Source organism: Lutra lutra, chromosome 13 (genome assembly GCF_902655055.1).
Source record: "Lutra lutra chromosome 13, mLutLut1.2, whole genome shotgun sequence".
NCBI lineage: Eukaryota > Metazoa > Chordata > Mammalia > Carnivora > Mustelidae > Lutra > Lutra lutra.
Window position 1 is genome coordinate 27431874 of NC_062290.1, and position 12084 is coordinate 27443957.

A 12084-nucleotide genomic window follows, 5' to 3' on the forward strand; every position below is an offset into this window, starting at 1 on the left:
TTAGATTTGACACCAAGTAGTTTAAAAACAACTTGTGAAATAGCAGGTCAGTTCTGTGAAAAAGTATACTTAGGGGGAAATATACTAGTAATACTTTAAAATGAGGTTGGTAATTCTGATTAGATTGTTTTGGCCTGTGGTGGGTTGTTTGCTAATTCTAAAAAGTTCAACTTAAAGAGTTTAAATATTCATTCTGTGGAAGGCATTATATTAGTAATTGAGTACAAATAATCATTTCTTAGAAAATGAAGTTTAGGGGCACTTGTGTGGCTCAGTGGGTTGAGCCTCTGCCTTCGGGCTCAGGTCATGGTCTCAGCGTCCTGGGATTGAGCCCCGCATCGGGCTCTCCCCTCAGCAGGGAGCCTGCTTCCCCCTCTCTGCCTGCCCCTCTGCCTACTTGTGATCTCTCTCTGTCAAATAAATAAAGTCTTTCAAAAAAAAGAAAATGAAGTTTAATGCAAGCTCATTTTCAAGCAAAACTTTTTTTTCTTAGAATTAAAATTTAAATATTAAGATTGTATTATTCAAAAGATTTTTCTTTTTTTTTTTCTTTTAGAATTAAAATTGGGAGAACTGCTTCATGATAAACTGTAAGTATTTATGTCATTTGAAATAGTTAATGTAATATTTCCATGTTTTTCCTTGTGTGCAGTAGTGTTCCTTGGAACCTGGGTAATATTACATTTCAAAGCTGTAAAAAGAAAATGATTTATAAATATATTCTTAACATTGGTGAGTTATTTTGGGGTAGCTGGCCCTGGTTGTAATAAAAATGGTTATGGTTAATGGAAACTGTGCCTCATGGTCCTTTCCTTGAGAGTTAGAGAGGATGTGAAATTTCTTGAAGAAAGCTTACAGGCTGTATGTTATCTGTAATAGGCTGGCTGATAACCAGAGAGATAAGTGCGATAATGGCTGGATGAAAGTTAGATCCAGAATCCCTGGAAAGGTAAAAAAAGATAGGTGCTTGATTCTATTTATACTACCATAGATATCCTCAGTTCCCCTACTGATCTGGCCAGCCTCTATTTCAAGGTTAGAAATATAAAATGTTAAATTAGTGGCTCAGATTGGACATCTGGGAAGCAAGGGTAGACCCTGAAATTTAGTTCTTCTCAGACTCTAGTGTGAATCAGAATCATCCCACACATTGAAAACATGTTGCTGGGCCCCACCCCCAGAGATCCTTCTTTAGGTCTGGCGTAGGACCGCAGTAGTTGCATTTCTACCAAGTTCCCTGATGAGGTTGATGCTGTTGATCCAGGGACTAACCACACTAAGAACCATTCTACGGCATCATTTTGGTGCTGCAGGCAATTCTAGGAAAGATAAAATGAAACCTTATCCCAAGCTAATGCAGAAGAGTGTGGCTCCTGACCTGAAACAAGATTTGTAAGAAGATAGCTAGAGGGACCAGGCTGCCTTCATTTCCCCCAAGGTGCTAGGCTTAGCGCAGAAAACATGATTACCAGCAGCCTCTCCTGACCATCTATCTATTAAAGTTATATTCTTGTGATTCATATCTTCTTTAGCTGTCTTGTCTTTTCTGCCTAGCATACAGTCTTCTAACATGCTGTGTAACTTTTTACCTTCATGTTTATTGTCCGTTCCTTCCACTGGATGTGAGCTTCCTTAAGGCAGGCAAATTTGTTCACTCACTCATGTATTCTAAGTACCTAGAACCATGCTTAGCACATATTAGGTACTTGTGCTATTTGTTGGGTGAATGAAATAGCTAACTTAATGCTACTACAGTTTCTGTAGAGGTTTACTAATTAGGCAGATACCTCACTAGGGTTTTGATTGTGCCATTAGAAACTTGATTTAGTTGTTCTCTTATAAGTAATAAATGGATACTTTTAAGCGAATTCAGACCTCAGGGATGAAACAGAAACTTCACATGACACTGCCACCACTCCCCCACATGTCTGTTCTTTGCCTGGAAATAATCACTGTTATCAGATTGTTGCATGTTTTTCTAGACTTACAAAGGAATATATTTACATGAGTAAAAATCTACAAAATTAGCTAATTGTAAATGCGAATCTGCAGTATGTATTATTTTGAAAATTCCTTCCCAATTCAGTATATCTTGGAGATCTTTCCATGTTAGTATATAAGCTCTACCTTGTTCATTTTAACTGTTGGTTTGTATTTTATAAAACGGCTATACCATAATTTATTCTGTGGTATTTAGAAGGCCATTCCTTGGCACAGACAGTATTTACATGCCTTTACATTCACAATCCAGACATTTAGATTGCAATATTTTTGGTAACATGGGAAAATTGAAGACACTTAATTTCTGCAAGCCTTTTGGTATACATGTACAAAAGATTTTTAGAATGGAAGCCTAGAAATCGAATGGCTGGATATTAATGGGTTCAGCCAGGCTTTTCTAAACAAAAGTCTGTTTCAGTTTACACTCCCACCAATGAAAAAAGACTAAATATATTTTTAAAGCTTTCTGAATGGCCAAAGAAATTTATCATTATTTGTTTTGCATTACTGATTACATTTAAATTTGAGCAGCTTTGCACTTTTTTATTATTAATATGAATTTTTTCTTTTGTGAATTTTCCATTCATGTTGTTTGCCTCTTTTTTTTTGACTACTTGCCTTGCCTTATTTATTTATACCAGGTGGTTGTATTCGATATAATAACTTTTTGAAAATTATATTAAAATATCCATCCTAGATAATTATGGAGTTCCAGCTATGGCTTATTATTGGCGCATCTAAATTTTAAAATATTTACACAGTTGTATATATCAACTCGTTTATAAATTTATTGGAAAGTTTTTTGTTTGCATGTTTTAGATTTAGAACTTAAATCTGCGTGAAGTTTACTTTTTTGAAATTGTGTAAATCAAGATTTCACTTTTTTTCCAGATGGTTAGCCACTTGTCTCAACAGTATTTATTGATTAACCCACTGTTTTTTCACTACTTTGAAGTTCTACTTTTATCACATATAATTCTTCAGAAATGGTGTTTAGGCTGTTTTTTAATTGACCCCGTGTGTTCTAGGATGCGTTCAATTATTATATCTTACAGTGTCTTTGATATTTGATGAATCTCTCTTTTTGTTGAAAAAATTCTCTTCCATTTTTGCATATTTACTGTTTTGGCTTGACAACCTCTTTGAAAAAATACCATTTGGGTTTTGATTAGCATATACTAGAGTTGTCTTCAATAATACCATGTTCATATTGTCAGATTATCTTGACGCATTAAGAGATTTGAGGGATTGCAGGGAAGAGTTCTGTCTCCTTAAGCTGCTGCTTTCTCCTTGCTGCTGCCTTTCTGAGAGAAATGATTTAGTGTAACAAGGTAGATGTCTTTATTTTGCTGGTAATCTAATAGCTTAGACTAAGCAAATATGAAGTCAGTAGCTTCATCAACCTGTCAGACTTTCTTTTAAGCTTCTTTTGTTCCTGTCCCATTTTTTTGAGGCATATCTCAGTTAATGATACACTTCCTAACCAGTCCACAGTGCATCACAGCTATCTGCTCTTATGGCTAATAACTCATAAATACCAGACACAAATAAGAGGATTCCTGATTAATTTTTCATTATGTTATTGCAGAACTTGGGTCATTCACAGCACAGTAATGTGCCAGATTATTATTATCATTCAATATGTAAAGAAAATGTTGATGATTATCCAAACACAACTTTCTAAATATTAGAGAAAAATTATTTAAAGGCAAAGTGAAATCCATTATTCGATCAGTTGATCCTTTTTCCAACATTTTCTGATGTGCAACCTTTTGTAAAGAAATACAAAAAAATCTTTTGTTTTCTTTTCTCTCCCACAGTGCTGTAAAATAATTTGAATGACAACTACATGGAATAATTTTTATGTTACGTTTTCTATTTAGTTGAAATAGAAGTGGTAGCAATTTGGGAAGCTTAAATACATAGAATTACTATAGTTATTTAAAGCACTGTAATAATTTTTATATCATTGTGAGAATCTGGGTAAACTTAACGGTTCAAGAACAATTTGTGTGGTCATGTTTTTTATTTGCAGATTTGGTCTTTTTTGAAGCCATGTCTGCCATTGAAATGATGGATCCCAAGATGGATGCTGGCATGATTGGAAACCAAGTTAATCGAAAAGTTCTCAATTTTGAACAAGCTATCAAGGTAATTACCATTGTGCTTTTTTGTGTTTTATCATTTGTTATTTCATATGTGTTAAAAACAATGAAAATCAAACTTGGCATATTAAAGTTATAATTTTTAAATTTATTTTTTATTTTTTATAAACATATATTTTTATCCCCAGGGGTATAGGTCTGTGAATCGCCAGGTTTACACACTTCACAGCACTCACCATAGCACATACCCTCCCCAGTGTCTGTAACCCCACCCCCCTCTCCCAACACTCCTCCCCCCAGCAACCCTAAAGTATAATTTTTTAAGAGCATTTCAGGGATATAAATAAAAATTAGTTAAAACCTTCATTTATTGATCTCCTTTGAAATCTGTTAAATCTAAAAATTGTTTTAGGGTCTCATTACAAGCTTGCTCTAAATTTGTGTGTTAATTTTTTTAAAAGATTTTATTTATTTGTTTCAGAGAGAGAGCACAAGTGGGGAAAGGGGCGGGGGAGAGGGAGAAGCAGATTCCTCGCTGAGCAAGGAGCCTGACAGGGGGCTCAGTCCCAGGACCCCAGGGTCGTGACCTGAGCTGAAGGCAGATGCTTAACTCACTGAGCCACCCAGGTGCCCTATTCATTAATTTTTGAAAGCATTTCAGTATATATTTAATACCAGGGTAGTTGGTTTAAGGGATTAAAATTGGATATTAATATATTAAGCAAGGTGCTTATTGTGTGAATTTGAAATTAACTCTGTGAGGATTGACTTATAAATTCATTCATAGTTGACAGAGTTTACTTTTGCATATTTTATGAGAAAAGATTTGCTAAAAAAATTTACAAGTAATATAGTTAACTTAAAAATGTTTACTTTTCTTGGGGCATCTGGCTGGCTCAGTTGGTTAAGCATCGGCTTTTTTTTTTTTTTTTTAAAGATTTTATTTATTTATTTGACAGACAGAGATCACAAGTAGGCAGAGAGACAGGCAGAGAGAGAGAGGAGGAAGCAGGCTCCCTGCTGAGCAGAGAGCCTGATGCAGGGCTAGATCCCAGGACCCTGGACCATGACCTGAGCCGGAAAGCGGAGGCTTTATTTAACCCACTGAGCCACCCAGGCGCACCAAGCATCTGCTTCTTGATTTCCACTCAGGTTATGATCTCAGGGTTATGAGAATTGAGCCCCGCCTTGATCTCCACGCTCAGTGGGGAGTCTGCTTGAGGTTCCTCTCTGCTTCTACCCTGTACTCTGTTGCACACCCTGTGTCTCAGTTTTTATACGATGATGATACAGTTTCTAGAACTTTTATTTTTAAAATCTTCATTTTTGGAAGGCAAAATGTTACTGGACATAGAAACCATAAATTTATAAAAAAAAAACTTCTCATATGTCCTATTTCTCCTCCTTTTTAGGTGGCACCATTAAAATTAAAGACCTCACCTTTGCCTGAATTGATAGGATAATGGATACTTGTTTTGCTGTTTGGTAAGAGTTAAAATAACACTTGGTTAATCTAAAAACTGTGACTTCCCAGAAAGTTCCTTGGTTGGGGGTTATTAGATTAGAGATGGAAGGCCCGAAAATTTGTGCAGATTCTTGTAGTAATCTAGGTGGGATTGTGAAGCTCTCAAACTAGTTAGTAGTAGTGGAATATGAAAAAGAAAAGTTAAATGAGTGGCTAAGGACTGGTTAGTTCTAAAATTGTGAATTCCCTACTTTATGATTTCTATTGACTCATTGGTGAATTAATTGCTTTTGAATGGTCTGTAAGGCAGCATTGTAATTTCATCAGTCTTCAAATATAATTGCAGACTGTTCTATAATAAGAATACTTTCGTTAGATAGCTAGTCATATTTATGGTATATGATTCTTGAAAAACTAAAGTCAGTGAAAGTGAATTATAATTCTTTTGTTTTCCTCTGACCTTCCTTTTAATCATCTTTGAAATGCCATGATTAATACTATATTTATTTGGGTCTGTGGCAGTCTAGCCTGGGTCCGTTTAGACTTTGCAGACTGTGTGTTGTCTTAAACATACACATACTTTTATCTCTTTATAGATAACATGGTTAGAAGGCCATTCCTTGGCACAGACAGTATTTACGTGCCTTTACATTCACAATCCAGACTTTATAGAAGATCCTGCCATGAAAGCTTTTGCTCTGGGAATCCTGAAAATCTGTGACATTGCAAGGGAAAAAGTAAATAAAGCTGCTGTTTTTGAAGAGGTAAGATTTTGTAATATGAGAATTCCTGAAGCTCATTTGACCATCTTATTTATTGTGATATATTTAAATGATATGTGATACTTATTTTTATCAACAAATATAGGTAAAAACTGTTTTTAAAAGTGATGCTATGTTGTTTACAAATATGTTGGCTGAAGTAATCTAGTTTGAAGAAAGAACTTTAATTTCACTGTATTTTCTTTCCATCACTACCATGCATTATGTGTATCCACAGTATCCATTATGTGCAGATTGTTCTGAGTGTTGTGGGAATTCACAAAGAAAATAGCAGACATAGCTTCTTCCCTCAAATCTCTTGTAAGGTATAACACAGAAGTGCTGTACTTTCAGTCTTTGGGTAAGAGGGAGCTAAGGAAAACAAAGTTTTGAGGATATTTTAGGGCATAAACATATTTCCAGTTTGTACGAAGTACCTTTCCTTGAGGAAGTGTTTTGAGTTTTAAACTTGGAAAGATGTTTTTCTCCTTATGAGAAAGATAAGGTTTTAGGTTCTGATAATTTTAAGGGGAAATGTAATAGCATTTAAAATTATTGATAAGGGGGCGCCTGGGTGGCTCAGTGGGTTAAAGCCTCTGCCTTCAGCTCGGGTCATGATTCCAGGGTCCTGGGATCGAGCCCTGCATCGGGCTCTCTGCTCGGCGGGGAGCCTGCTTCCTCCTCTTTCTCTGCCTGCCTCCCTGCCTACTTGTGATCTCTGTCTGTCAAATAAATAAATAAAATCTTTAAAAAAAAATTATTGATAAGTATTTTTAATTCTTCCTTTTGTTGAAACATGTTTCTTTTTAACACTGTTACTAATCCAAAATAAATATCTTAGTCTCCTCCAGTGGTTCAGTCTATAGTATGTATAGTTTTTCTAAATTTATATTAATAATATGAGAATAATACAGCTAATATGACTTCACATTTGAATATATGGCTTGTGAGTTGTGTATGAAATACTGTCTACTTTTTACACACTCACTGGTTTTTTAGCTACTTACTTTAATTGCTATCGGTATCATGGAAAATCTTTTCCACTTGCTTGAAAATTTTAGAAAGATTAGTTTGCGTTAACAAGTGAGAAGAGATATACATATGAATACTTGCATTCTCACACTACACCCAAAAGGACATTAAAAATCCTAATCCTAGGCAGAGAAAAGATTCATATAGCAGACAGTAGTTGGTAAGCACCCTTGAAAATTAACTTATCATCATTTTACATCTGCCTTAATCTGTTGGGTTATTATAGCAGAATACCATAGATGGAGTGGCTTGTAAACAACAGAAGTTTATTTCTTATAGTTCCAAAGACCAAGAAGTCCAAGATCAAGGCACCAGCAGCTTCAGTGTCTGGTGAGGGCTTGCCTTCTGGTTCATAGATGGTCATCTTTGCACCATGTCCTCACTTGGGAGAAAGTGCAAGGGAACTCCCTTGGTCTCTTTTATAAGGTCACTGATCCCATTCATGAGGGCAGACCTAATCACCTTCCAAAGGCAGGACCTCCAGATATTATCACATTGGGTGTTAGGACTTAACATATGAATTGTGGAGGGACACAAACACTCAGTCTATGACAATATCAAAATAAATTGAATATAGTTGAAGTATTTTAGGTGTAAAAAAGTTGTTAAAAAGAAGATTGTAGAAAATGAAATGACCTTTAAACATGAGAAAAGGTGCATAACTTAAGAGACATGCAGATTAAAACTGAGATACCATTTTTTACCCATTATTGGCAAAGATTAGAAATTTTGTATAATGTACATATTGATGAGGGTGAGAAACAGGCATTCACATGGGCTATGTGTGTGAGAGATGAATAGTCACTGCCTTGCTCTTTTTAATCTTTAATTTCAAATTAACAAGTTATAGTGAGCACAAAGAACAGCATATATCCCTTACCTTGATTCAGCTCTATTAATCCATTGTCCCGTTTACTTTCTCAATTTCTCTCTCATGTATGTTTTTTTCTTGAACCAGCAGAGGGTAAGTTGCATACATTATTATCTTCTCCCCACAAACATTTCTCAGTGTGCATCTCCTAAGAAAAAAGGTACTTAAAATACACAACTGCAGTACAGTTCTCAATCTCAGTGAATCTGTAGTAACAGTCCACTCTCCATATTCTGTTCCTGTCAGGTGACCCACCAATATCCTTTTTAGTGTTTTTTCCCCCTACGGTTTGGGATCCAGTCTAGGATCATGTCCTGCATTTAGTTGCCTCTTTAGTATCCTTTAATCTATAGCAGTTCCTCAGCCTTTCTTTGTCTCCATGTCATTGATGTTTTTGGAGAATGTAGGCCTCTCCTAGTTTGTCTTTTTAAGAGTGTCCCTCACTGAAGCTTGTGTGTTTTTCCTCGTGATTACATTAGATTATGCGGTCCTGGTAGGAATATGATATAAGTGATACTGTGTCCTCCTTCTGGTGTTACAGGTAAGGCATACACCCACTCAGTGGTGATATTATTTTATTCCAAGATGTTTTCTGATTACTGTATGGTTACTGTTTTCTCCCCTGGTGTATAGTAAGCCTGCCATAGGGAAACTCTTTAAGATCATACAAATACCCTGCTCATTAAAATCTTTCCTTATATTTAGCATCCATAGATTCTTGGTTGGACTAATCTTCACTTGATGGCTGCAGAATGATGATTTTCTCACTTTAGCATGCCTTCCACATTTATTAGGGCTCAGGTTTCCACTGTAAGCAAGACTCAAACATTTTTATGGTATTATAAACTCACGTAACTGTTTCAAAGAGCAGTTAGTAATAACATAAGTTAAAGTATATATGACTTAACTCAGCAGATTCACTTTTAGGGATTTATTCTACAAATAGATCTGTGCTGTGTACAAAGACTTATGTACAAGGACATTAATTGTAGTTTTGTTTGTAGTAATGAAGGTCTAGAAACTACCTTAACGTCCAACATAGACTTGTTAAATGAAGCTACCTTCATACAGTGGAGTATTATGCACCCTTTACAAAGAAGGAGGTAGTCTTATGTGTACAAGTAAGATTAGACCTCCAAAATAAAGTAAAATAAGTTAGGTATAGAAATGTATAGGTTTCTTCTTAAAAATGGGAAGTAGTTAAATCTTCATACATGAGATAACTGGAATCTTGAAACTTGGGATATATTTGTGTGTGCTGTTAGAGTTTTTATTATGTGCCTTGATGAGTTTGTTTTAAAAGGGAATGAAAATAAACTTTTTGTAATGTAAATAATTATAATTGAAATTCTGCATATTCTCTGGATGAAGGACTTAACAAATGGGAGAGATCATAAAGGAAAAGACCAATAGGAAAAAGATGATAGAAAAATTTTTGGAAAAATCTAGATAACAAAAATTATCTGTATTTGTTAAGATCTCATTCAAATAAAACGGAACACTGAAGTCCAAAACTGGGCAGTAAAATAAGCAGCTTACTCTTAGAGGAGGGTAATAAATAACAGTAGCATTTAAAAATTTAGTCTCTATGTCATCCAAGAAACAGAGTTAAAATAATTCACTTTTCATCTACCAAATATATTTTTAAGTGAGAATATTCAGTATTGGTAAGAATGCAGTAAGTTGTCATTTGGTTTTTTATTAGTGGGAGTATGCGTTAGCACAGCTGGAACTAATTAATTCATCTTTGGAACTCAGCCTTAAATGTGGATACTTTATGCAAAAACACTTTAATCACTTTTTAATAGTGAAAGTTGGCATCAACCAAAATGCCACCATTAGGGTTTGCTTGAATTAAATTATGGCTAATTTATTACACATAATTTATTATACAGAGTGATAGTGAAAACATGTCTAAAATCATGGGAGAGTGGAGGCACCTGGGTGGCTTAGTTAAGTGTCTGCCTTTGGCTCAGTAATGATCTTAGGTAGGGTCCTGGGATCGAGCCCCAAGAAGGTCTCCTTGCTTAATGGGGAGCCTGCTTCTCCCTCTCTCTCTGCCACTCCCCCATGCTTCTGTGCACCCTGTCTCTCAAATAAAATCTTCTAAAAAAAAAAAATCATGGGAGAGTGTATACTTTGAAGGGTTAGGAAAACAACACACAGTATAACCAACTGTGTGATAATAAAGAAGACTGGAAAGAAATATAAAGTTCCTGGGCTGGAAAAATTATGTTTTCTTGTCTGTAAACTTTTCAGGTTTTTCCTGGTTAATTTTCTTGGTCTTATAATTAGAAAAAGAATTGGTTGCCTATTGAATAGTCCTTAAGAGACCTGGTAATGAATAAGTAAGAATGAACTGTAATAAACAGATCATTTCTTTGAAATGGCTGCTTCTGAAGTTCCTAGGTGCTGGTTTATTTTGTCCTCAGATGTGTCTTTGCTTGATTTTACTCCTGAACTGGAGACATGTGTCTGTCTTAATATAATATCCTGTAGACCTGTACAAAATGGGAACCGCTATTTCCCCATCAAACCACTGGTCGTCTTGCATTCTACATCTTGCAACGGTATCTACAGGGTTATCTAAAGATTTTTATTTATTTATTAGACAGAGATCACAAGTAGGCAGAGAGACAGGCATAGAGAGAGGAGGAAGCAGGCTCCCAGCCAAGCTGACAGCCCGATGCGGGCCTCGATCCCAGGACCCCGGGATCATGACCTGAGCCGAAGGCAGAGGCTTTAACCCACTGAGCCACCCAGGCGCCCCTTCCTTCCTTCCTTATCACCTAACAGCAAGAGGGGGAACAGAAGCAGGGGTAGTGGGAGAGGGAGAAGCAGGCTCCCTGCTTAGCTCGATCCCAAGACCCCGGGATCATGACCTGAGCCGAAGGGAGACACTTAATGACTGAGCCACCCAGGCACCCCTCCATATTTCTGGATAATAGACTTGTATTCTTATTTCTAGATATAAACAATTTTATACAGTTATTTTATACAATGTTATACAGTTTTAACAATTTTTACTGGGATATATCAGCACATTTTTAGCATATAACTGACATTCACATACTAACCCCTCCTGTATCCCAATAGTAATCGAGTTTTGGTTAAGTCATTATTCCGTGTTGACGTTATAGTGATTGCATAAATACTAATGACAAATGAGCCCGAGTGGTATAAGCATACATTTCCTTTCTCATACAGATTTTTATTTTTCTTGGAGATGATAACTGCTTCTTTTTGGTTTGCTTAGTTTTCTGTGTACTTCTCCTTGATTCTTCCCTTCTGATTATTATAAAACACCATCAGATACTCTATCAGTTTATGTATTTTTTTTTTAATTCTTCTTAGCTCCTTTGTTCTCTAGCTTCAGGCTGGATCAGTTCTCTTCTAGGTCTACTGTATAGCTGTGATCCCTGGTTCTATTCTCCTGGGAATTCCATTTCCCTTTCAAAAAATATTTTTGTTTGTTGTCTAGTTATCTGGATTTCATGCCTATATTCTTAGTTTATTACTTTTTGTGGTATGGTATTTCCAGTTCCATGGGGAGAGACAGGGTTGGAATTGGAATTGTGTTTTTGAGAACTTAGATCTGTCTGAAAATGTCTTTCCTACCCTCACACTTGATTTAAAGTTTGGTTGTAATAGATTTTTAGGTTGGAAAATCATTTTTCTCAGAATTACTTAGGCATTACTCCACTGACTCTTAATTTTAGTGTTGCCATCCTGATCCTTTTATATGTGACCCATGTTTTCTCTTTGCAAGCTTTTAGGATTTTTCTTTCTAATGATTACACTTTAGATTTGGTCATTACAACCCTTTTCTGATCTCAGTTTGAAGTATCC

General features: G+C 35.8%; 1 protein-coding gene across 1 annotated transcript in view; it reads left to right on the top strand.

Annotated features, from left to right (window-relative positions):
- The window catches only part of NAA35 (N-alpha-acetyltransferase 35, NatC auxiliary subunit), a 94549-nt gene that overhangs the window by 12412 nt on the left and 70053 nt on the right, over window positions 1–12084 (top strand). The window contains 5 exon segments of the mRNA XM_047698881.1: window positions 557–590; window positions 4037–4046; window positions 4048–4174; window positions 5519–5586; window positions 6168–6335. Of these exon segments, the coding sequence (XP_047554837.1) occupies window positions 557–590; window positions 4037–4046; window positions 4048–4174; window positions 5519–5586; window positions 6168–6335 (407 nt within the window).